Source organism: Pagrus major, chromosome 12 (assembly GCF_040436345.1).
Source record: "Pagrus major chromosome 12, Pma_NU_1.0".
Classification (NCBI taxonomy): domain Eukaryota; kingdom Metazoa; phylum Chordata; class Actinopteri; order Spariformes; family Sparidae; genus Pagrus; species Pagrus major.
The window spans coordinates 9367852-9394515 of record NC_133226.1 but is presented as its reverse complement, the minus strand read 5'-3'; the positions used below and the strand labels follow the sequence as shown (position 1 = coordinate 9394515).

The 26664-nt window shown below is 42.2% G+C and overlaps 3 protein-coding genes across 4 annotated transcripts in view; 2 read left to right on the top strand and 1 right to left on the bottom strand.

Moving 5' to 3' along the window:
* LOC141005731 (protein unc-13 homolog B-like) overlaps window positions 1-4679 on the bottom strand; it is a 69986-nt gene extending 65307 nt beyond the window's left edge. The window contains exon 1 of the mRNA XM_073477721.1: window positions 4481-4679. Coding sequence (XP_073333822.1) covers window positions 4481-4502 — 22 coding nt within the window. The 5' untranslated portion in view covers window positions 4503-4679. The remainder of the gene's footprint in view (window positions 1-4480) is intronic.
* A 1340-nt stretch (window positions 4680-6019) lies between these two features.
* Window positions 6020-10128, top strand: stoml2 (stomatin (EPB72)-like 2). Its single transcript, XM_073477818.1, has 10 exons — window positions 6020-6165; window positions 7646-7798; window positions 7907-8006; window positions 8102-8160; window positions 8256-8357; window positions 8453-8587; window positions 8895-9039; window positions 9157-9236; window positions 9324-9452; window positions 9552-10128. Exons 1-10 carry the CDS (start codon window positions 6124-6126, stop codon window positions 9642-9644), a joined length of 1038 nt encoding a protein of 345 aa, XP_073333919.1. The 5' UTR covers window positions 6020-6123; the 3' UTR covers window positions 9645-10128.
* Window positions 10129-12461: 2333 nt separating this feature from the next.
* On the top strand, window positions 12462-24627 carry pigo (phosphatidylinositol glycan anchor biosynthesis, class O). Of its 2 annotated transcripts, none has more exons than XM_073477371.1 (11): window positions 12462-12542; window positions 12938-13416; window positions 14974-15117; window positions 15212-15335; window positions 15669-15828; window positions 18369-18551; window positions 18697-20293; window positions 20397-20600; window positions 21947-22131; window positions 22298-22368; window positions 23093-24627. In XM_073477371.1, the coding sequence occupies exons 2-11, from the start codon at window positions 12939-12941 to the stop codon at window positions 23220-23222; spliced, it is 3276 nt and encodes a 1091-aa protein (XP_073333472.1). In that variant the 5' UTR covers window positions 12462-12542; window position 12938; the 3' UTR covers window positions 23223-24627. The 2 variants fall into 2 exon arrangements, with proteins under 2 accessions (XP_073333472.1, XP_073333470.1); XM_073477369.1 differs by having other exon boundaries at window positions 12474-12659.
* The last annotated feature ends 2037 nt before the right edge of the window (window positions 24628-26664 follow it).

Sequence of the window (26664 nt, the reverse complement as noted above, 5' to 3'; positions counted from 1 at the left end):
CCTTAGTCTGGTCCAGGAGCATCTCCTTCAGTTACATCAAGCACCAACTTCTCATATTCCAACAAAAACCTACGAGTCTTAGCAGATCATTGTTTGTTAGCTGCCTTCCATTAATGCACAGAATGACACACTTGGTAATGGATAGCAAAAAGAAATATTGCCAGCAACTCCATCCGCAACCTTTTCACTCAAAAACTTGTGGTACACCAGGAGTCTATTAAGCCCAAGACCAACCGTTACCACAACAGCTTCCTTCTTACAGCTGTGGGCTCTTAACTTCCTGCCTCACTCCACCTCTTTCAAACCAAGAAAAATAATGTTTGTAAACTCCCCAACTCTCTCATCGCAGAAAATACCATGTATTCTGTCACTAAAGTGATCACGTGTCTAAAAAACAGCATCTGCACACCTCCAATTCTGCAGCGTCATGGGGTCCATGTGAGCCATGTGTCCACTCAGCCCTGTCCTGATGCGCAGTAGGAGTCTCCCCCACATGTCCACTTGTCAGGGCAACCACTTATCTATTGTGTAAAGACATCGCCATGGAGATGAAGCATCTCAACTAGCAATAAATAAGCAACACTGTCAAGCTGAGCTATCAAGGGATGAGTCACAACATCAGCTAATCAAGCTGCCCCCGGCCCAGCACCCTTTTCTCTGTTATCTGTGGGCTGCTTAACTCATACCAGCTTACATTCACTATAACAGTAATCAATTATGGCCAAGCTCTAAAGTGAAATGTCTCATTTAGAACAAGGACACTTTATTGCCAGAGCACTTACTCTCTGAAGTAAGCAGGAGCGAACTGACTTGCCTCTTTGTGACCTTTTCCCTGCCAGGAGCCGTTCTCTTTCCGAGCCTTAGTGTATCGATTGCCGACTCGCTTCTGAGGCTCATTGTTTTCAGCTTTCAGAAAAATACCATGAATTTCATTTTAGGTTTAAAGGTTTAAAATGATTTTCTTATGGATTTTTTGCTCCCCAAACATTCAAAAGTTGTTATGTTTCCGCCTTCAACACAACACTGATCTTGGCAGTTTCTCTTTGTGAGATAGCAATGACAGAATGATTCAAATTTGCCCAAAATGTATACAATTTTTGCAAGATTGCAAAGCTCTCCATATAACATTCAAATAGGTAACATACCAATCACAACACCATTCTGAGGACTTAAAGTGAATAGATCACCGACATTGATAATCTCGTTGCCACACAATCTCTGCTGGGAAACCTTGGGTCCTAGCATTCGTTTAAATGCCACATCACAGGCACCACTGTCCCAAACACTATCACAGACCAAGCATACCCCCTCTTGGAAACGGCAGTGGTCCCCCTAGTAGGACAATGCTCGCTGCCACACAGCAAGGAACCCAAGTCCACCCATTGAAGCCCCACCATGGATTGGACTTGGCTCCGAGCCTTTGAGGCATGGACACAGGACCTATGGGGGTGTCCTGTGGTGTCTGGCATTAGTGTGTGGCGGTAAATCCTTGGAGTCCTGTGGGCTGCAAAGTGTGGGCCTACATTGATCGGACATGTTCCATAATGTCCCACGAATACTCAATCTGATTGGGAATTTGGAAAACCAGGTCAAAGCCTGGAGCTCTTTTTCACAATTCTTGGGCCTGAGCAGTTTTTGCAGTGAGGTGGTCGGAATTGTCCTGCAGTGAGGGGCCACTACCATCAGGGAGTGCCGTTGCCATGAGGGGTTAAACTTGGTCTGCAACGGTGTTTGGGTGGTTGGTGGCATCCACTTGAATGCCAGGATCCAAGTTTTCACATCAGAACATTGCATTGTGAGGTGATTACACCTGTTAGTCCTTTTAATGTTGTGGCTGGTCGGTGTAAATAAGCAGGTTTTTATTGTGGAGGCACCACGCCTATCCTGAATTAGAGAAAACTTTCACCAATGTCACAAGTGTCTAGTAACGTCTGATTCAGCTCAGTCAGTAATTGATGGATCACATTTAACATTTGTTTCGCAGTAATTAACCAAAGCGGCAGGTTGGAGAATGTTGTGGAATAAAGAAAACCTTCTAGGTTTAAGTTGTAAAAAGAGGATAAAAACTGACCAGTCAGTGGCAATCAGCTGCTGACGTGTGAGAAAAAACTTACCCCTGTACTGCCAGTCAGACAACAGTGCGTACCACACCCACTGACATTTCCTGAGGAAAACTCTGAATACTGTGATCTGTATGAATCCTGACAAGCAGTTTGCCACTTGTTACTTGTGAACACAACTTGCAAACCTCATTACAACAAACATATTAGCTACCTAGCTACTAGCTAACTGGCTCTAAAATTAAATTAAATTAATTAAATTAACCAGCAAACTATGCAGTTTAAATGAAACAGAAACACTGGCAGAGACATGTGCAGGACTAAACAGCAGGCTGATTATAGGAAAAGCTGATGCTCCTGCTGAATATCTGTACATCTTGAGATGAGGGTTGTTGTGACGGTCATTACTCAAGGCATCAAGGCATTAAAGAAACTTCAGATCATGACAGAAGGTGTTTGCTTGACTGTGTAAACGTGTACAAGTGGAGGTGTCTGACAGATATTTGAACAGAATTAGCTCTGTCTGTGCTGAGATATGAAGCCTGAAGTCCTGACTGCGTTTTTCTTTTTCCAAAAAATGCAGTCAGGCAGTCAGTCAGGCTTAATACAGTTAAGATGGAGGGATAAAATACTGTCAGTGGTACACAAAAGAGACTAGTTATAGCCACCCAAAAGAAATAATTAAACAGAACAGGATATATCAGATGGGGGCACTAGATGCAGGGATTTTTAGAAATGTTCAGGACATCTTGTGTGTACTTGTGTATTATTTATTCACGACACAGTTTAAAAAGAGGGAAAGAAGAAGGAAAGTGGGTTTTCCTATTAAGACATTTTTTTAAATGACAAGTTACACTTTATATGAAGCAATCTGAAAAAAATAATATATTAAAAGTTTAGCACGGGTGTCTCTTCAGTCATTTCAGATGTGCATACATGTGTGGTTAAAAGGAATGAGGCTGTTTTGAGCTTGCAGCATGATTTTCTGTCTTTTTTTTCACTCCTGGCATCACTGGACCAAATTGCTGGGCATCAGTCTTGTTGTCACAGAACAGCATATTGCATAATGTGCTTTGCAGCTGTAAAGGATGCTTGAGCGGCGGGCGAGGATTGTCCTCCAACTTCTTTTTCGTGGCAACGTGCCCCAGCCTGATTTGCTTTGGTCTTGTTTCAGCTTAAAAATTTTAATATCGCTTTGAAAAATGTCAACTATTACATTGTTATTATCATTTGGACACATAACAGGCTTTTTTGTATTATTTTATTGTATTTATTTTTGTTTGTAAATGGGCACGTAACTGTAACCCTTACAAATTATCACTTTTTCTAATGTGAATGATAAAAACGTCAGTCTATACACTACTAATGTTGGAAGGTTAACATTCAGGAGATCGTAAAAGCTCAGCCATTTAGGCATTCACTGAATTCAATAATGTGGACCCAGAGGAACCTCAACAAGATCACAAGAGGGTCCCTGCACCAGGGTACTGGTATCAGTTTTGATTATAGACTTTGAACTATTCTAATTATAAAGTCAAATTAAAATATCCTTCCCTCACTTCAGTTTCATTAAAAGAGCTGTAAGTGATTTAGTTATAAATCCAAATCAAATGAGCCTTGCGTTTCACAATCTCTAAGTTCGTTTGATCCTGAACTGACTGATTTATACCAGGGTTTTCCTTATATTATAAAGCTTATGCGCAGCCATTTTGGGCACCGACTAAGCCAAATGAATGTAAAAATCAATGTGGAGAGCATCAAAACTAACTTAATGACAGATCTAATGGTTGTAGCTGTAGTCCCCAGTGGACTTATTTAGCAGGTTTTATTATTAAGCTTTGTAGGTGTCGGTTATTTATTATCTGGTCTAGCTTTTCCACATTTTTGCACACATATGGTCATAATAATGATCTCAAATGATGTCAAAAATTGCATATTTTCATTGAAAAACGTCAGATTTTCTTGGTGAATGATCCCTAACCCCCCAACCACCAACACCAAATACATGCACCTAAGAGAAAGCACTGTATAAATATGGCTACTGTTTTTGTGATATCTCAGAGTCAACACACACCACAGGTCAGTGGTTCTGTTGGGCTCAAACAGCTGGTATGGAAGGCTCTAATAAAATAAACACATCATATCCTAGTCAGGACAACAACCTCACATATTAATATTGATTTTAACTATTCTCATGAGGAGTCTGGGTTGTGTTAAAAACGTAAAATCACGACAGAACAAATGTGCTAGCTACTTTTCCCAGATACTGTTAGTCCCTGAGGGGGGGATACCACCTGCCAGAGAACCGGTTCTGTCAGATTTCACTGACTTTTTCAGATGAAAATTCAACAAAAGTAGAATTTAAACACTTCATATCATTTCTAACCGTGTAAAGTAATAAAAACAAATGTAAAACCTACCTCTGACACACAGTAACGACATGGCAAAGCGCTTCCAGCGACAGTCCAGTAGTTTCACACAGTTTGTAGAGCAGGCTGTCAGCGGAGATTTACTCCGTCCCGTGTCAACATGTTTAACATCCGTTAAATTACTTTTCAAACCGCTGCAAAGCTCCCAGTCGACGTCTACAGGTGGTTTTCTGTTGCCGGACCTGGGCAGAGAGCGGCAGCCCCCCGCCGCTGCCACGCCATTATTAAAACTCTCATCACAGCTTTTCAGACTGACGAACAACCTGAGAGCACTGAGAGAGGAGGAGGAGGCGGGGTCGAGCCACCTGTCACTGGCGTCTGACGTGACCAATGAGATTACAGGAGAGCAGAGGAGGGCGGGGCCGCCTAAAGTGAAACGGACCAATCGCTGAGAGGGACAGGTTGGAGGAGGAAACAGGTGACGCACACAGATTGTACAAACCAAACACCTGTAACTTTCTGTGAGACATTTTGGGGTTTTAGGAATTTTGATTAGGATTGTATTTATTTTTTTTTATAAAGTGTTATTTTTACTGTACCTGTATAATAAGATGTATTCATTACATATGCTTTTTTTAATATACATAATGTTTTTTTAAGCCAATATGAATGACTCCTATTGTATCTGCAACATGCAAGGTGACAGATTTCTCAATTCTTTTCCATTTACAAGTTTAAAGTTCTTATCAAAGCATTTTTTTCTTCAGTACTTTCTCTGTAGCATTGTTGTAACTCTTCCGTTTGATTCTTTCAAGCTTTAAGTGCTGCGTGCTACTTTCATTTCTCCCCCCCTTTGGATGTTTTTATGAGAAGTGTTACGTCAGGGTTTATCAACCCCATCATCACAAAGAGCTTTACAGAAAAAACAGCCCACTTTATGATAATCAGCAATCAAAGAAAAAAAAGAGACACTTTACATTTGTGTATAGTCTAATCCCCAGATGTTCACTATCTATTTTGGTCTTCAGTGTAACATGACTTCTGCCCCAGTTGTTTTTTCTGTGCACCAACTAAGCAAACCTTAGGCCCCTTTCAAAGGTGTCTCTTGAACAACCACACCATAAACCATGGACCCCAAACTACAAGAAGTTAGAATTGAGTAAATCTGAGTATGATCTTTCTTACTGAGGAGCTACACTGTAGGCCTACATGGCTGAAACAACACCAACAGCACCACCATGTGTATGTACTGGGTCATTACATTGGGTCTGGAAGCATTTATTCAACCATTTTTTTCCCCTAATACTTCTGCACGAATTATTATTTTCTCCTTCACACTCCTTCACTCTTTTCATCAAATGTGGGGAATGTAAAAGTTTGATTCGGCAAAGAAATATGTATATTTCATGTTTTGGCTTCAGAATATTTTCAATGCAGACTCAGCTAAATAACAGCTAAATAAATAAATAAATATTAATAGTAGCAGCAGCAGTAGTAGTTGCTGTAGATACTATTATTTTGCCAGCGGAACCATAGTCGTTTTCTTGTAGCCCGCCGGAGTTTTTCACCGTTGCACCAGTGATGTAACTTTCATTTCCTGATCGGCAAGGGTCATACACATGAGTACAGAGTTTAGTTAGTCCAGTCTACGAAGCCGAATCTTCTTCTTGCAATCACTTAACTTAATCTAAACGATGTTACGGACGCTGTGTCGGACCGGCGGGGCCCTGCTGCAGGTAAATAAATGCGTTATCGTCATACACCGCCTGTTAGCTAGTCACAACCTGCTGACAGTTGGTCCCCCGGCTGTCGGTGAAGTGTCTGTCATTCACAGTAACCGTGTGTTAATAACTGAGGAAATGTCACTCTTCACTGTGATGGAAGTATCACTGAGTTGTTTTAAGTTAACAAGAGAGCTACCTTCTTTTAGCTAACCACTGACTGATAGATAGATAATAGAAACGGATGGGCAGGGGGAGTGGGCATGCTAATGTAAATAGGCTAACCATTCATTATGTGGAGAAATTGTACTATTAGTCCATATTAAACCTTAATACTGTTTACCTATATGTAATATATACTTAAGGAAGGACATTATGCTGTGGAAAAATACATTAAGCAAGCCAGCTAAATCTAAAATGAAGTAGCTGAAGTTACATTTCACAATATTAACACTTTATAAAGTGGCTCTGAATAACGTTAATTATTTTAAAGCTGCAATATGTTTGTAGTATGTACTCCAAACAAGTAGGGGGCAGCATATGAACAGAGTAGCTGCTGTTAGCTAGTTACGCCCAGTGATGATGCAGCTAGCACTGGAGGAGTGTTACTTTTCTTATCGCCGTATAAAGTGGCTTTAACACAACAGTGTTCACATACTGTTGATGATTTTAGTTACATTTTTAATGTTTTTTTGTTTTTTTTTACATAATGCGCCTTTAATGTTTTGTAGTTTCTTATACCTCTTAAAGGAGTTTACATTTTTATTTTTTCGCTAGAGTGATGACTGGCAAGTTATCTTTCAAGCTAAAATGCTAAATATTAGCTGGTTCCAGCTTCTCTAGTGTGAGAATTGCTGCTTTTCATCATTGTAAATTTAATATATTTCCATCTGTTGATTGGTCAAAAGTTGCCATTTGAATATGTCAGCTTTGGCTCTGGTACAGAGTAATAAAAAACACTATCATTAACAGGCAGCCCTATCTTCTTTAAAGGTGCAACATGTAAGAGTTAGCCACCTGTTGAACTCCTATTCAAAACAAATGGGGGGGCAGCATATCAAGCAACCGCTAACTGCTGCCAGCAGTAGCTGCCGTTAGTGGGTTAGCTCAGTTAGCCGTGCAGCTACCAGTCTTGACTCGGAGCTCGAAACCAGAAGAATTGATGGTGTTTACCCTACTAGCACAGGATACTTGGACTAGGATGGGCCAGGGCTAGCTGGTTAGCATGCTAAACATGCTTTGCATCACAATACATAACGTCAAAACAGTTATTCCTTCACATTTTGTTGATTATTTCACTTAATGTTGAACGTTTTTTAACCCAAAATTCTTACATATTGCACCTTTAAACACATACAAGTGACATCATCTTTGCCGTTAAGACTAGGTTGTGGAAAGCGTCTGTTAAGGATAGATTCTTTAAATATGAAAGATATTCATCAAGCAGGAGTCCTATATTCTGATGGCATGTCATTGTACCTGTGTGTCTCTGTAGCAGACCCAGCGGGCTGCGCCGAGGTTGTGGGTCACACCGGCCCAGCAGCGATGGGCATCCAGCCTCCCCATGAACACTGTGGTCCTGTTCGTGCCCCAACAGGAAGCCTGGGTGGTGGAGAGAATGGGTCGCTTCCACCGGATCTTAGAGCCGGTAATACCTTTTTACCTCTTTTTACACTAATGCTCTTCAGCAGAGCATTAGTGTAAAAAATTACAAAGGGAAATATCAAAAGCTCAATAACTGTTTCATCTCTTTTAGGGTTTAAACTTCCTCATACCTTTACTTGACCGGATTCGCTATGTGCAAAGTCTCAAGGAAATTGTCATCGATGTACCAGAGCAGTCTGCAGTATCTCTAGGTATGTAGAGTGTCAAATTATTGATGAATAATATACAACTAAGCTTGTGTGACATAATTTAACAGACAGTATATTTTACTATCTTGTTTTTACAGATAATGTAACACTACAGATTGATGGAGTGCTTTACTTAAGGATCCTAGACCCTTTTAAGGTATGCTGGAATGGTTGCTTCATTGCGTTGTTATACTCAACTCAAAGGGATAAAAATGTCATCTTTATGTCTTGACCAATTCTTTTCATTCCCAGGCCAGCTATGGCGTTGAGGATCCAGAATATGCCGTCACACAGTTGGCACAGACCACCATGCGTTCAGAACTGGGCAAGCTCACACTGGACAAAGTGTTCAGGGTACGACAAACTACTGCTTTACCTCCTCTTGTTCTGTAGGTGTTTAATGAAAGGTGCCGTAATCACTTCTGATGTTTACATTTCTGCTTTTAAAGGAAAGGGAGTCACTCAATTCCAACATTGTCCACTCCATCAACCAAGCGTCAGACGATTGGGGGATCCGCTGCCTCCGTTATGAAATCAAAGACATACACGTTCCACCTCGTGTCAAAGAATCCATGCAGATGCAGGTGGGCTGAACAGAATGAATGTATTCTTGGTCTGATTTATATCAGGGTTATTACATACCAACTCACCTAGGCCCTCCCAGTAGGGGGTTTTACTGCCTTCAACAATAAATACAACTTCCTAAACCCTCTGAGTCTAGTGAAAGTATTTTGTTTTTGTGCAGATAGCCCAAGAGATCTTTTAACTGTCTGAACAAGACAGAAGTCACTATAAAATTCAGCGCTTTACCGGTGAGGCTCTGGGCAAGCTAGGGAGGCGTATAAATCTCAGAAACGAGTTTTATCACATGTTTTTATTCACTCTGCGTAGGTGGAGGCTGAACGCAAGAAGCGAGCCACCGTGCTGGAGTCTGAAGGGACGAGGGAAGCGGCCATTAACGTCGCCGAGGGTTGTAAACAAGCTCAGATTCTGGCCTCGGAGGGTGAAAAAGCCGAGCGGATCAATAAAGCGGCTGGTGGGTGCACTTAGAGAGCCAGTGTTTTATCCGTGTAGTTTTCAATGCAGAAATACTTGAATTACTGATGTATTTCACATGGTTACTGTCACCAATCGATTACTGTGTTCCCTCCAGGTGAGGCCCAAGCAGTCTTGGTCAAAGCAGAGGCGAAATCTAAGGCCATCCGCGTTCTGTCGGACGCTCTGTCTGAGCAGGTGAACACCACTTTGAGTTTTTTGATGAGATCACAGTCTGTCGTAGATTTCAGTTCTTTCTGATCAGTTTTATTTTGCATCCTACAGAATGGAAATGCGGCAGCCTCGCTAACTGTGGCCGAGCAGTACGTGAGTGCTTTCTCCAACATCGCCAAAGAGTCCAACACCATCCTCCTGCCCACTAACGCCGGTGACATGAGCTCAATGGTCACACAGGTATTTCTCGCTTGAATTTATACGTCAAAGTGTCTTTGTTGCTTTTGTAGTCTTCAGTCATGATGATAATGTTTCCCCGTCCTGTATTCCTGCGTTCAGGCTATGGCCATATACAGCTCATTGGGAAAGACGAGCCTGAAAGCGGCGCCGAAAGTGTTGGAGGAGAAGAGCAACAACCATGAGAACCAATAATAACAGAGGACTTCATGAATGAACTCAAAGCAAGAGAAATAACACAGAAGCAGCAGTTTGTTTCAGTTATCGGGGCTCCAAGGCATCGCTGTGTGAGCGGAGTTAACCTTCTGGCAGGACAGAAGGACAAACTTTCTAAACTTCTGGGATGTTTTGCCTTAGAGTCCTCGGAAAATCACACCTTTTGTCAGGTTTTTAGTCTTCGCCGACTATTGTTTATGCTCAGTTATTGTCAGATCGATAAATTTACACCAGCTGTCAGCCAAAACTCATACCAGGGACTTTGGCAGGCTGACAACACGGAGAGTTGATGCAGTTTAAGTCCTCGGTGGTGTGCAGTTTGTGATTTAGTACCATAAATAATTATTTCTCAGCAATTTCTTCTCACACACATCAGATCTGTTGAGGTATGACTTATTGTTTATACCCACATAGAACTCAACGCTTAGGTTTTGAATCTGCATAAAGTATATGTGAAACATACGATGGTGTGTAATGTCTTCTCCTATCTCTCCAGGGTTAACAAATAACTGTTTTCATGTTCTGTGGATTCATTAGTATTAATGTGGCAATCACAATCATCTTCAACTGTTTTCAGCGTCATTGGGACCAGCGACTTTAATTAGCTCGATGTGATGTCTGGCTGGATGCCTCAGAATGATGAAAAGTGTAGTTGATTCATAATTTGGCCGGCGTAAGATGAAAACATTATTTCCCTTTAAAAACTCCATCCTTTACTTGCTTTAGAAATACATGTACTTCTTCAGAAGGATTCAGAAACAAGTCCCTCTTGATAACTAGATAGTATGAAGTCAAGAAAATGCCCCTGTTCTCTTGTGTTTGTATTCACCCCTTACGTCTTATGGGATATATTTATTACATTTCATGGGTCACCGCAAAGAACGCAAATTTGTCATTTCATAGGCTTCACTGATGCTTACAGGTTTAGGGAAACATAATGCAAAAAATGTCTTTGAGACTCTCAGAAAGTAAAGACTTCAGTCGGTATATGACTTGGTGGAATGGGATGTTGTAAAGCACTTGTTTAAAAATGTACAATAATGTTAGAAGGTAGCTTAATAGAACAATTCATGACAAACAACTGGACTTCTTTAAATTTACTGTTCTGACTGTGGATGAAGAAAATACTTGACAGTATGATTTGAAAATGCTTTAGTTGACCATGTTTTACGCCTATGTTTGGGTTCAGCAATGTTAAATAAAAAATAAGTTGGTTAACAAAGTCTGTGTCAATATTTCAAAACGTGCTACTGTGACTTAAAATTATTACAGGTTTGGTACAAATACAGGAAGAAATATACTGCAGATTTCAGCTGCTGGAGATCATCTGCCAAAGTACAGCAAATGAAGTTATGTAATATTTGGCAGTATAGCAGAAGACAAAAAACTACTCAAGTACTGTACTTAAGTCCAATTTTGAGGTATTTGTCCTTTGCTTGAGAATTTGTACTTTTTATTTTTTTGTATTGTACTTTTTACTCTGCTACATTTAATTGACTTTAGTTTGTAGTTACTCTGCAGATTGCAGGCTGCATCACAGCCAGAGGAGCACATTTTTTAATTGATATATTCTATCTACAGTCTCATAAAAAAAGAAAAGAAAAGAATGCTCATTCAGATCATCAGAAAGGGATGCATATTAGATTCAATAATTGTCCGAGTTGATAATTGGTCGACCCATAGTATACAGTATATGCATATATGTATAATTGACTTTTACTTGTACTTTTAATACGTCTATAGAACATTTATTGCCAGAAAATTACTTAAGCACATTTAATTTCAGGTATTTTTACTCAAGTACTATTCATTTGGGGAACTTTCACTACCAAAGTAATACTTTAACACGGTATCTTTACTTTTACTCAAGTATGATTTCCCCTATACTTCTTACAACACTGTATTTAGTCATTTAACAAAAAGTATCTGATCGAGAGTTGTTTGTTTTTTTTGTAAGAGTACAATCACCAGAATACTGGACGAGTTTTTGCTTTCATGACAGTTACAGAGCTACAAATCTTTGTTTCCATCTGCCTCTCTGCGTTAGAGGCTTCTTTACAGGTGGCACGGACACAATAACATGAATGGCTTGCGGCATGTTGTTTTGTTGGCATTGTATTTCATTGCATTTTAAATGACTGTGATAAATTATTGAATAAATAAAAAAAGTGCAAGACTGAAGTAAAAGAAAGGGACAAAGGGGGGTGATTTTACATGATAAATACTTATCTTATATCTTTGTTATTCTGTCCTTTGGCAAGCCATAGGTGACTTTGTCAAAGCGATTGCGTAACCTTGAAAATGAAAATGGAATTCCACAAGAGCATTAAAATGTTCCATTTGTGTTTTTTGAGTAAAATGACAATGCAATAATCCATTTTTTCTTCTTCTCTTCTTTTCTATGGCCATATAAAATGAAAATGGATATGCTGTCTGACAATTTGCCTGCTGTAGAGTGGAAAACATTCAAATAAAATAAGTAAAACACTACTCTCCAATGTAATGCATTTGCATTTACATGTCCTCACTCTCTTTTGTGGACAATCTGAAAATAAAAAAGCCATTTTCTCACAATTTGTAAATAAAAATGATAATGGAATTCGACATAAATGCTTTTCTGATATTACATTTATCATTTTTTTTTTCCAGTTTACATTATTATTTTAACACTGTGCCCTTTGGACTTCCACACTGTCCAATGGTTGAAGGCAGGTTGTGCCTGACAGTCTGAGTTCAGGGCGAAGCTTCTTTAAAAAAAATTCACTCTGTGTTACACGGAAACACGTCCGCCGCGTACTTCCGCCGGGTTGCACGCACGCTGAAGTTCCTAGCCGTCTCCAGCCATCTAATCTCATTGTACCGGTGTCCCAAATGAAGGTGAGCGTGGTGTGGCGTCGTTCTCTGTTTACCTGAGACACCTGTGCCCGTGTTGTTAGCGCACACATTCGCGTCCGCCCTCCGGCCGAGAGAGGACGAAAACCCGGCTGCTACAAGGTCAGTGACAAGAGCGAGGTTAGCTAGCCGCGGCTAACAGCGTTAACTTACGAACCTCGTCTTTACGTTAGCTAGTTAATATTACCTGTCACGTCGCCGTCTTTTTTTTTGTTGCTTTAAATGGAGTTTGTGGTTTCTGTCGAGTTACAGTTAGCAGCGTTAGCATCTCGTGTAGCAGGTGCAGCCCGGAGAAAAAGCTGCTCCTCTGACTTTTAATGTGAAACAAGTGTGTCTGACTTATTCCACCTGCACGCTGTCACCTGTGTGTGTCCGTCCAGGATGAAGGGGCTCCCGGTGCTGTCCCTGCTCCTGTGGGTGTGCGCGGTGTACTTTGTGGGCATCTACCTGTTCGTGGGCGGCTTCCTGCTGGTGAGGCTGGAGGTGAACAGGACCAGCACTTGCGGGGACGTGCTGCAGCCCGGAGGGGAGCCGGGGGACTTCTGCCGCGCCCAGCCGCGGTTCCGCAGGGCCGTCCTCCTCATCATCGACGCCCTCAAGATCGACTTCGCCCGCTTCGACCCCAACAACACGGCGCCCAGACCGTACGAGAACAAGCTGCCCGTGCTGGAGGAGACGGTGTCGGTCAGGCCTTCACACAGCCGGCTGTACCCTTTCCGTGCGGACCCGCCTACGACCACCATGCAGAGGATCAAGGGCTTCACCACGGGCTCCCTGCCCACCTTTGTGGACGTGGGTAATAACTTTGCTTCCAGTGCCATCCTGGAGGACAACCTCATCCACCAGTTTGGGCAAGTGGGTAAGTAACACAGTAGTGTATACTGCATTACAAAGGTGGGTTATGAAAGAGCAGCAGGTAGGTGTGCAGTGGGAGGGCACTTTGTCACAGTTTCTCCGTTTTAATGGCACTGCATCACTTTTACTCCACTGGGAAGGCACCACATTACCCCCTTTTCCACCAAAGTGAACCAAGTGCTGGTTCTGGGCTGGTGCTACTGCTGGTTCGGAGTTGGTTCAACCTGCGAACGTTTCTTAGCATTGCTAGGAACAAGTTTAGTGGAATACATCGACACTTACAAGTGTTGATCCTGGCTTTGCATGCCTACATGGGCATCCAAACGTGACTGGTCCTCGACCACTGTTGCTTCAAATTGGCGTAAATAGTGAAAATATTTTGTGTGTTCTCCTGTGCATGAGCCAGAAAACGCTATACTAGCTCTGGATTTTAAAAGGGCGGCCATAAGTGGTTTAAGTTGGTCATTGGTCGTAATAACCCTGCACCCAGCCCCTGTTGTAAGTGGTTCTTTGTTCTAGACTAGCAAAGTGTTGATGCTACTCGGTTCCAGAGTTGGCACTGGCTCCGAACCAGCACCTGAACTGTGTGGACACTGAGACCACAGACTGGTGACCACTAACAGAGAAAGGATGCTGCATCAGAGCTAAAGTACGGCTTTTTCAATTAATTTATTCTCTCAACAATCAGACACAATAAACACAGATACTGATAATCAGGAAAATGCTGACTATCAGCCTCGATTACTGTACCATGCTTGCATGGACATTGGGTCACCATAGATGGTACTTTGCCATGTTACATCTAACAATGGGGCATGTAAGAGGGCTTTTTTTTATATACAGCAATCATACTTGCCAACCTTGAGACCTCAAAAATAGGGAGGATTTCAAGGGACCTCCCACAGAAAAATATGTGTTTCAGAGACTGTTACCTGTACTCTGGTGACTTTAAAGAATGAAAACAGAAAATGGTGAGTGCTCTGCAGCACGTAACAATCTTAATGTCAAATACTTACTTTTAGTTTTAATTCTCAAGGAAGAAAGCAGAATAATTTGGCCCTCTGGCGTGAAGTTTGCATGAATTTCATCAACCTTCAGCGTTTGTGCAACATGGCAGGTTTTTAAAAAAATACTATAATTTCCTTTTAAATTTTCCTTAAGAAAATCTTCTTTTGCAGGACGTCTAAAATTTGCTTGCACATTCTTTTTCTTCTCCATTTCTCACTCACTGAGGAAGACGAGGCACAAGAGTACACAAGACTACACGCTGTGCATTTCCAGAAACAGATTGTGGAAACTAAAAGAGGAAAAGGTGCAAAAAATTGTCATGAATCTGGACATTTGGGAGAACTGGGAGGGATTCAGGAGAGGGCAATGAAAAAAGGGAGTCTCCCTGGTTGTCAAGTATACATGACGATCAGTCACACCCCAAAGTCTTTCAAGCCGACTTTATAATTTATATAAATATATTTTTATAATTTTATAATTTATATAATCTTCAGAGAAAACGTTTCAGCCTCGTCTGATTTACTTCGTTGTAATTGTGCGTTTCCCCTCACAGGCAAACGGGTGGTGTTCATGGGCGATGACACTTGGGAGAGTCTTTTTCCGAAGAGGTTCCACCGCTCTCTGCCCTTCCCTTCTTTCAATGTCAAGGATCTGCACACTGTGGACAACGGCATCCTCCAGCACCTCTACACAACTAGTATGTCTTTACTTCATATGTTTTCTGTATTCTGTACTCCTTTTGTATTCTACTTAACATCTCTCCGCCCGTCACCTGCTGTTGGTTTTGACAGTGGTGGGGGACGACTGGGATGTCCTGGTCGCTCATTTCCTCGGAGTGGATCACTGTGGTCACAGGTTTGGACCTGACCACCCGGCCATGGCCGACAAGCTCACCCAGATGGACGGAGTCATCAGGTCAGACAATGGTGCAGCTGCTACGAGCTTGTTTTACAGCACTCCCTACCTGCTGTCCCCATTATGTGCTATCAAAGTGCACCTGTAGTACTGTAGATATGTCACAACACTTGGTTACACTGTTTACTGTAAGATGTTGACACACGTAGATCATGAAAAAGCATGAATGGCACTTTAAGTTATTTTCTAAGGACAGAAACTGCTAATAATGACAGCACAAAGTCTCAGTTTAGCTAATAATTAAACATTAAAACTCATTCCACATCTGAGTAATAACAGATTTTAATTGCAGCAATCCTAATTAATCTCTTCTCGAAACCCCTGTTCCTCCAGGTCTGTGATTGACCGTCTGCAGAACGACACCCTGCTGGTGGTGATGGGAGATCACGGGATGACGGACACCGGAGATCATGGTGGAGAAAGTCAGAAGGAGACCGACGCGGCCATCTTCCTCTACAGTCCTTCCCCTCTGTTTCCCGCCCCGCCGTCCCAGGTTAGTAGAGTAGCTGCATTTTTTACACCAAGTTTTAACATGAGATGATCAATGAATGGTCATTGTGGTCAAGTCGCTTTGGACAAAAGCCAAACTAATAAATGTAAGTCTAACCTACGGTATATGAGACAGATTTCTTCCACCTTCATATTATCCTTATCAGCTTTTTAAACTAGTAAATCAGTTAGCATTTTTGCCCTCATGTTGACCTCGTCTCAAAGTCAATGGGTTTTTTAAATGTTTTTTGGTTAGATGCCTGAAATAAGGTCAGTGGTTCACTGCAAGGAGAGGCTGGTTATATGCACGTCACATAGATGCAGTGCTAACAGGAAAACGTGAAAGAAAGCAGAAAAACACAGAAATACAAAGTATTACATGAATACATAGAGCTGGTCAGCCTGTCAGTGTGAACGGTGTGGGTTTTTCCATGTCACACACAGCTGATGAAAATCTAAGCTTGATCGAAGCATTGCATAAACTTCTGTGGCATGGAGTAAATGTGCAGGCGTTCCCTTCTTTTCATGTTTTACTGTACGACATAAAATACACCCTTATTTAGATTTTTGAAGCTTTTACATGTCGTGACCGCGGTGTAGTTCGTTTACAGCCTAACATTAGCTTTTTACTTCCGGCAATCGCATTTATGCTTAAAAAAACACAGAGGTGGCAAGATTATCTTGCTGAACAAAATGTGTACGTTTCGTAAACTTGTGTTTGCCACAGAGCTTGTTTTCTGCAATAATCCAAAATCCTGTTGACTTTTTGTTGAGGGAACCTTCCCTCAACTTAAGACCCCCAATAGCTACAGTCTTGAAAAGCATAGAAGTTCTGTGTATAAACAGTAATGCTGAAAAGTATAATAGAATAGTAATAAGCCATGTAAGCCCGTTCTTTGCTCAGTTGGACTGATTTTTACTGATTGTCACATAACATCACATTTTCTGTTCTGGCTCTGCTAAATGGCAACAATCAGTTAACTAGATGTAAATGAAATGCAGGGAGAGATAAATACTGTTCAGATTGCTGAATGTTTACAGAACAGACTCATTATTGACTGTCAAAGAGAAACTTTTGACTGCAGGACCTTTTTAAAACAACATCAAATGCTGTCAAACGTCACATTCAGTCTACATATGAGCTTCTAAGGAACCAGAGGAAAATCTATTTGTGTGTTTATGTTTCTTTTCATTTTATCATAGCAAATACCCGCATACATCGTGTTTATCTCACCAAATCAGCGGAGCATTTCCCGTGTCGAGAATATTAAACATCAAACCATCCCACACACGATCATTTCTGTTCACGGTCGACTGTGCAGTTTCCCCCGAATCCGCTAAATTGGTGCTGGCAGGTGGTCTCCGCCTTTTCAGGGATTAAGTGGATCCCGCACTAGAAAAAGTGAACTTCAACAGCGATTTCCATAATTGCAGTGTAATTGGAACGTTACATAAAGCATTGTGGAAAATCACAGGTTACATGAGCACACAGAAATATCGTGGAAAGGGGAGGTAATTAGACACTCTGTTATCTGAATCAACCAGTCTCACTTTAAATGCCACAGTGATGGATTTAACCTAACTACTCTACACGATTGGGGATTTTTTTCATTTTTTTGTTAAAAAATCCTGTTTGTTTATTTAGGGTAGTTCTGTCTATATTTGTGTTTCATTGTCCTGCGATGTGTGTCGACACACTGCAGCGAGACGCTTTCTATTGGTGCTGGGGGCAGCACATGATGTGATGTTAGTTTTTCTATCATCTATCATCTTTTCTGTCATTAAGACATTTTATTTTGCTGTTTTTTTTAATAATCTGTCCAATGTGACTTGATCCTAAAATAATTACATCGACTACTAATTACAATTACTTTCTCTACTTTGATACGCAACTGTTTACGAGCTGAGCTGAGCCGAGGACAAAACTGGTCAGGTTTGGCTCCACTTCCAACTTTACTTCATGCTGTTTATAAGGTTCATTATTAGAAGGTAGATGAGCCCATTTTATGTGAATTATTAGCATTAAAACCCCCTCTGCTGCTGGCGGTCTGTCAAACGGAGAGGCTATTAAACCAAACTCCATTCTAAAAGCAAGCATTTTATGGTCAGGCCATACTTTTCTCACAGTAAAAACTGTAGTTACAACTTTGCAATGGCTCTTTTTTGATTAACTTTGATCTACAGGCACAATCGGCACACAAGTCATTTACTGAGTAACATCATTAACCAAACTGTGATGAGGTGTTGGGGTGGACACAGTTCGACTGGCTGCGTCTCACAGTTTACCATTTTCATCCTATCTGTGGAGAGTCCGAAGCCACAGATCTCTTCTCTTACTGTCATTCGTTCTTTGGGAAAATTTAAAAAAATCATATCCTTTGGGATTTTCTATTGTTTGATGCGAAAAAAGTGGCTTTTAGGCATCTTGCTACTAGGGGTTTTCTGTTCAACGCCGGTACTTTCACAGCGTTTCTTTTCACCCAAGAAAGTGTGGTCCTTCTGGTGACAGTATGGCTGCTTTCATCTATTCTCTCATGTTTGTAGAGTGAACCAGACGTGGTGCCGCAGACAGACCTGGTGCCCACCCTGGCTCTGCTGCTGGGAGTTCCCATCCCGTACAGCAATGTGGGGCAGATTCTCCTGCCGTTGTTCCCTTCTCATGGGCTGACAGAAGGTGCAGTTGGAGGTCTCAGCCAGCTGGAGGCACTGTGGATCAATGCAAAACAGGTACTGTGCTCAGTTCAGAGCTGTCAAGCACTGTTTATTTTTAATGTCTCCACACAGGAATCACTCCAGACTTCACATATCCTGGAGCATGTTCAGTTATTTTGTGTATTTAATTCCATCTCACGTGACCGTTCTGTTTCTGAAGGTCAACCGTTTCCTCGAGACGTACTCCGGCATGGCCAAAGACATCCCACCACAGAGCCTCGCTCAGCTGAAGGGTGAATTCTCCCGCCTCTCCTCTGAGTACCTCACCGCAGTTAGACAGGGTCGGTCACCCTCCCCACAGCTGGCCGCCTCGCTGCAGGCCTACCTCACCTCTGTCAGAGACACCTGCCGAGCCACCTGGGCTCGATTCAGCCCGCTCAAGATGGCGGCAGGGTTAGCCATCCTTGCATTTGCCTGCTTAACATGTTTCATCCTGTCTGAGCTGTCCCTCGTGTTAATCAGGGAGAACGGTCCCGGACTGAAGGCCCCGGTTGTCGCGGCACTGACTGCGGGGGGTTGCGTGGCTGCTGGTCAGATGCTCACACAGGGCTACGTGGAGGTAGCGTGGTGCCTGGCAGCTGCTGCCTTCAGCTCTGAACTTCTCTTTCTCTGGAGAGCCCATCGATCCAGAGCCATTACTGTGGCAAAGAACAGTTCCAAAGCTCCAAAGTGCAATACCTGGCTGACCCCACGCAGCCTCCTCATCCCCTCTCTGCTGGTGCCACTCCTTCGCTGTGCCTCCCTGCTCTCAGATAGCTACGTGATCGCAGAAGGCCGGGCGGTGACCTTTCTGGTGTTCTCTCTTGCTCTCTACATTCCCATCCATCTCAACTGGGATGGCCTGCTCCTACCCCCGAGCCATGACCCTCTGAAGGCTGCAGGGCTCGTGCCTTCCGCAGCCTTGTCCCCATCCACTGTGAGGAAAGAAAGCAGCACCCTCCTGGCCTGCCTAGGTCTTCTCATTGGCAGCCTCTACCTCTCCCTGTCCTTCCACGGCTGTCGGGAAGAACAGGGCTCCTGCCAGCCGTCCCCATTCCTATCGCCTCTCTCCCGACTGCAGGACAACCAGCTGAAGAACCTCCACTACGTCCTCTCCGTCTGCTCCCTGGGCTTGTGGACGTATCTGCTGAGACGCTGCCTCCGCCACTACGGTAACCTCAACTCCTCAGGTGGGACGGTGTTCACGGCCCGCTGGATCCTACCGCTGCTGTCCGTGTGCCTGGCGGTCCACTGGGCTGTTAGTGCCACTCCAGAGGACAGCTTTAGGAATCTGGCCGAGCTGATCAGCCTGGCCCAGCTGGCCCTCCCCAGGGCCGCCTTCCTTCTCCTGGGACTTGGGCTGTTCCTCATCTGGCTGGACCCCCTCACTGTGTTTGTGAAGACCAGGGCCGCAGCCACAGCCAGAAGCACATCCCTACCCCCTCCCCGCTATCGAGCGAGCACCGGCATCAGCCCCCAAGCTGAGCTGCACCACCTCATTCCTCAGATCTACCAGCGCATGCGTTGTTCCCTGAACGATGGGGAGCTGAGCGGGGGTGGAGAGGTGGGCAACAGGCCTGCTGTGGAGGCCTACGGACTGGGAACTGTCTACTCTGCCCCTTTGCTGCTGTTTTGCGGCCTGCTGGGAATCGGTCTGCTGCTGCTGCACCCAGAGGGCATGGCTCTGTCTTTCCTCCTGCTGCTGCTTGAAATGGGAGCTCTGTTGCACATTCACGCCTCCTCCACTACCCTCAGTGGCCTGAATGGAACATATACTGGTGAGCTTCTCGGTTTGTTTGTCCCTTATGACATGATCTGTCTCCTTTTTGTTAAAAAAAAAAGATTTCACTCAGCTCACCCATCTCTAATGCTTTCCCTCAGGTGGGTTTAATGTTCCCTGGACTCCAGTGGTGCTGTGGTCCCTGGCTGCCACCCAGTTCTTCCATGCCACAGGTCACCTTCCCACCTTCCCCTCCATCCAGTGGGGCGCTGCTTTCGTGGGATTCCCTGATGGACACACAGGCACCATACTGCCCGCCTCTCTGGTTACCCTCAACACTTTTGCCTCACACATCTTGTTTGCAGGTAGATACTAATACAGTGAATTAACAGATTTGAAATAAATCATGATCCCTTAAAGGAAAATAAAAGGATTCAGCTGGGACAAAAGACAAAATAAATCTTCCAACCTGCACCAGGTTACAGAAGTTGTTTTTCTTTTCTTAAACAAAACTCTTATAATAAAGTGCTTTGTTACTAGATAGAGCTTTTTTGTCCAATTAACACCCAACTTTATTCCAATGAACTGCAGTGTGTCCCACTTTAACTACCATGTGGTAAACTATTTTATTGAGTGAAATGGTCTAAGTAAATGTAAGTTCCCCCTGATAAGCATTTACACAGTGTATACTGGTATCCGAGACTCTTATTGTGAAAGGTGAAAACTTTTGCAGACTTTTACTCTGCATTTTAAAGTTGGCTGCCATGTCTCTGAAAACAGAGATTGTTATTTTGCATTCATAGCACTCGACTACAATGTTTTGCTTTCCCTAAAGAAAACCGGTGCAGCAGATCTTAACACACCTGTCATCAACTCGAGTCTCTGCTGAGCTCCATGTCTGTGTGGACCCCCAGTGAAATGCACACAGACAGACAGCAGAGGAAAAGAGAAAGCTGTTGGAAAAGCACAACTATAAATGATGGCAAAACGCAGTATTTTGGGTTATTAACATAAAATACTTAGTTTGTCTCTTTCAGCTCAGGCTGGCAGCCCTGCTGGTGGCATGTGTGTTAATGATCAACACAGAATCTGACATATCTGACACTGACCATCTGGTCACGCCTAAAACCATCCGATTCCATTCCCTGTCAGTCGACTGGTTCAACTCTAATTAAGGCATATAAATTTAACATATTGAAACATTAAATATCATTCTGAATTTCATAAAATACAACCATCATAAGAATATACATTTTTAAGATGAGGTTGCTTTTATTAAACGTTGCACAAGACATCAAGGATTTTCTATGTGGTGTAAGGGTTCAATCTTGGGTGTCATAATAAGTGTTGTCCCATCAGAATCTATCAAAAGGGGGAACAGTTTTGAATTTGTTATTATCTATACATTATGTCAGTCTGATGGTCGGTCCCCAGAAATTACAGAACATCAGCTTCACAAAGTGAATCCCATGATGCATCTCTGTGAGTTCAGCTCAGTTGGTTAAGCACAGATCTGTCACGCCAGAGCCCCTCAGTTTAGTGCCAAGCTATTTGCAGTTATTGATCCATTTTTTTTCTAAACTGTAAAACAAAAAGTAGATGCTATGCAGGGGGAAAATGAAAGCTGAGAGCTAATCGAATTAATCTGGAAAGAAATTAAATCAACCAAGGAAGCTAATAGCTGATTTTGTATTTGTGTCATTGCCGTCAGTGAGCTGTCCGTTGCTGCTGTTCTGGCCTCTGGTGTGCGAGGTACGAGGCAGCAGGGGAGGGAGAGCGTACGGGGAAGAAGGAGAGGACGCTGTGATGGAGATGAGACTGAGAGAAAACCCCCAGCAGTTCAGCTCTGCTCTCCTACAACTCTCAACACGCTACCTCTTTATTCTGGGAGCGCAGGTACAGCTATGAAATCCTTATGATAGATTCACAGATTGGAGTCGCTACATCATCATCTGTTAGAAATTAATTGTTTGCTTTGTTAGCATCAGCTCAGGAATCTATGACCTGGGATTAAGTCTCGCTTTGGTGTGATGTGGAATTTCTTCTTTCCATCTCTTCACAGGTCTTTGCTTCGGTCTGCGCTGCTGCTATCCTCAGGAGACACCTAATGGTGTGGAAGGTTTTCGCACCCAAGTAAGTGCCTGAATGGATTTTCCAGCTCACACAAACTCACTAACAGTAAAGGCTTTTGAGGATACCCAACTGTCGACCACTTACTCTACCCGGACCGTTCAACGAGAGCACATTAGTGCAGGTCTGCTTTTCTGTAGACTAACGGTGTAAGAGATACATGTTTACCTCTGCTCATCTTAAAGCGGGGATTCCTACCTTTATTTTTATTGATGTTGTTGTGCCCATCATTCCCTGTTCAGTGAATATTAGTGATTCGCTAATATATCGTCCTGTTTCTGTTGCTCACATGAAAACATTGCAGGGTTCAACATTAATGTTATTGTTTGTTTTTTTATTGGGCAAGTGGGTCAAAAATCGACTTGCCTGGAGTCAGTTTTTACTTGCCCGTATACAATCTATAGGGGCCTCTATGGATAATTAATATGCCATTAAATGCACCAAAAATAAATGTAGGCATTAATTGATTTATAAAATGTGACATGAATGGATATTCCTGCTTTAATTTGCCTCTGTATTTATTTAGAGTTATATTATCCAACTGACATCTGCTATATGAGCATGTCATGTAGGTGTATTTTACAGCCACTGTTGTAGATCATGGTTCATAAAATTGCAATGAACATTTAATAAAGTTGGACTTTAAATTGATATCGGGCAGCTAGAATAGTTTTAAGATGTGTATCTCCCACCCGTCATTATATAACCCTTTCCTTTCTCTTTCCAGGTTAATGTTTGAGGCCTCAGGGTTCCTGGTGAGCAGCGTGTCCCTGCTGATCGGGGTCACACTGGTGCTGAGAGTAGACATGGCCGTGGGCCGCTGGTTTAAGAGACTCGTCCCCGATGCATCCAGGTAGCGACGGCACTACCACAGAAGCCCACCAGAGCTCACTGTGCCACAGAGAAAATGGACATGGTGGTCACTGTAAAGGTTTTATAAGGACCTCTCACACAGGCCCGCCTCCTTTACAGTCAGAGGGGACTTTAGGACGTCAAATCTGAGCGTCTGGACTCACATCGAAGAAGTGTTTGTGTTTGTTTTTTTACAGTGATGAGATGAGGTTGAAGGAGGGGTGCGAGAGAGAACAGCAGTGTCTGAATGTTTTTCCTTAAGTCCTGTTTTCTGACTTGCAGTATGGATGAGGCCTTCTAAGCTCTCCCAAGCCAGACAGTCTTGCAAGTGGTTCATAGTGCAGCAGTCAAAAAGCTTCACTAAACACACACAGCAGACAGTTTACACTAGCTACATGCCTGTTACAGCTGGCTGGCAACTTCAGCATTCAAATTATATCTGGCCTTTAAGGGTTTTGGCTGACTTTTGTATGTTCAACAAAAATGGCTAATTTAACTGTTTAATGTGACGGAGAAAACAAAAAAAGAAATGACAGTGGAAATGTACACTACAGCCATTTAGCTGATCCTTTCCTTTACAATCAGTCTGTGACTCCTCAGCTACAGGACGACCACTTTAAAGCCAATCTGCCACCTGATGTCTGGAGCTACTTTTGATCTCTCTTCTCTGTTTGGTGAAATCCATCCAAGTGCATTACAGCATGTCTGTCATCTAAGTGTCTGCTGGAGGAACTTTTCCATTTTTTTGTATGTTTTGTATTTTCAAGATGTAGAAATAACCAGTGCCTCTGGTTACTGCCAATTCATATTAGCATTATTCTGCACAGTTTCTGGTTCTTAATCTTTCGTGGTCTTTTTTAATTTAGGGTTCTGATTCCTAACTCTTTTTTAATCACTGATTTTTTAATCTCAAATGAAACTTTTGTCTTAATTAGGCCTCATACAACTTTTTGTTTTCCAGAATTGGTGCCTAGCTTTAAGTAATGCCTTTTTCTTTTTCTGGTCTATGATGTCATTAAGTTGACAGGGTCGTTAAGTCCAGGACCTCCAGAAACGGTTAATTTATTTACGCAGGACGTCTGAGCCAGTGTCAGCTGTAAGATCTGTTACTGTTCTGCAGCTGTAGTCAGCAGCTGAAGCTCATTAGCTAATGCACGATAACGAAGGGATGTTGAGCTCAGGTCGAATTAGCTACAATGCAATAGTGCTGCATTTCTCAGGCTGTTGTTTGGGAGTGACTGGTCGTTTAGAGAGGCTGCTGACATCAGCCCGAGTGATGGTTTGGCTCGGTTGTATGACGATGGGACACTTCCTTCCTTTTCTGTTTTAAAATGTTTAATATATAAATAACTGATTAATTAAGATGATTTTACATTCTGTGACAAAATGTAATAAAAGTTTTTTACATGACCTCTCGGCCTCATAATAATTGAGCTTTAAGGATGAAATATAGCCAGATTGGTGTCATTTTAACTCCTGTTGGGAGTTATGGTGCTTTTATGTTTCAACTTTAGGATTATTTATTATGTGGGGCAAACTATTTATACCGTGCATAAAAGTAGTATTTAATGTTTCGTTTATTGATCCCAGGACTTGATGGAGGAGATGGCTGCTGCCATAAGTTTTTACGGCCCTTCAGTCAAGGTGCTTCATTCATTATTTATCTAGGCTTTCCACATTTCCAGTTCCCATAACCCTGGAAGTCGTCAAACATCTCACTTGTACAAACACGCAAAGGAGATTCTAATCAAAAGTTTTGAGAAATTCAAAATCAGTATTTTAGTATTTTCAATATTAATGAGGTAATAATAGAAACTCTTCCATATTTTATTTTTTTTTAAAATTAGGTCCCCAGAAAACTGTTTGGAGCTAGAAAGGTGGCAGGGTCCGCCACATATAAACAAAGTGAAAACACAGTATGAAACTGTGTTGTCCTTTAAGATCAGTTTGTTATTCTGTTTATTCAGTCATGAAAAGGAATAGAGTTTGTTCAGGCATAAAAGTCAGTAAATGAAGCTATGAAACGTCATAGTGCACCTTTAAATTCTACTTCCTATATTACACATTAAAGCATAAAGAAACTGCAAGGAGAAGCTTTACCTCAGGTGCCTCCAAATCAGCTCTGAATGACTGATTGATGTTTCAGCTGCTCATTTTCATTATCTACTTGTGATTCATTGGGGTAAACTGTTTTGATCACACACCAAATGTGCCACAACTGTGAGTGAGCTGCAAATTAAAAAACCTGTTTTTCCCAGTAAATATATTAAAGACTACTGTCCCCCTTCAGATACAGCGTGAAACTCATATTGTGTTCTGCTCACATGTGCAATTGAAGAGATGTTAATGACTTAATGTAGTTATGCTTTTACATCCCCAAAAGTACATTTTGCCTGTTGCATGCAGCTGCAATTAACTTCAAAACAATACGTAGCTGGCAAGGCAGCACAGTGGTACGCCAGAGACGGTGTTATCCACAGACACAATAAGAAAAAATGGAAACAACAAAACTAAAGATGTAAAATATCATACATTCCCTCCTATGAGAAGAAAATACATAGGTGTTAAATGGAAAGTCACATTCTCAAAGTCAGAAATCAAAACACCTCCTGAGGTAATAACCGGGTCATTGGTATCAATCAACATATTTATGCTTTAAAGGGAACTTCTAGTATTTTTAAACCTGGCCCCTATATTAATATGTTTGGGTGTGTAAATGATTCATACCTACCAAAAGTAAACAATCGATCCAGCAGATCAACTCAGCTGACGGCCACAACATGGATGCAATGTAATCCTTTGGGGCAACTGCGACTGTCAAAGCCATGTCCACTAAAAGTGCTCGGTTTTGCGTCCGACTGGACCAAAACGTTTGGTGAGTATGGATCATTTACACACCCAAGCATGTAAATACAGCGGTTTGAAAACAAACAAACTGGAATTCTTCATATTATGCACACACAACACAAACCAAACCATTGACAGGGTAGTTTTCTAAATTCGTCTAGTGAAAATATACATTTTGAAAGCATTTCATATCTGCATTTGTCAGTGGACCGTCACGAAAAGAGCACTCATAACAATATGTTAATTCCAAAGCAGGACAGATTTGATGTTCTGTGCAATTAGTTGGAACAAATGTGTGCAAACTTTGCTATCAGCCTTGGCAATCGGCCAAAGGGAACAGGCAAATATTTGCATATTGGATCCTCAATAATCACAATTTGTGCATCTCTAGTCACAACAAAAGCTCTCTGTTGGAGGTTTACAGTTGTTACTGAATGCAGTAATGGAACTGTCTATTGTAACAAGAATAATATATATGAAGAAACTGCTGGATCAGTTATGGCCTTGCTCTGTACAAACACCACACTATATTTCCACAAGATGCTATTAATTGTTAAGTTAATGTAAAAACTGTTGCGTTTGTTGTATTGAGTACCAAAA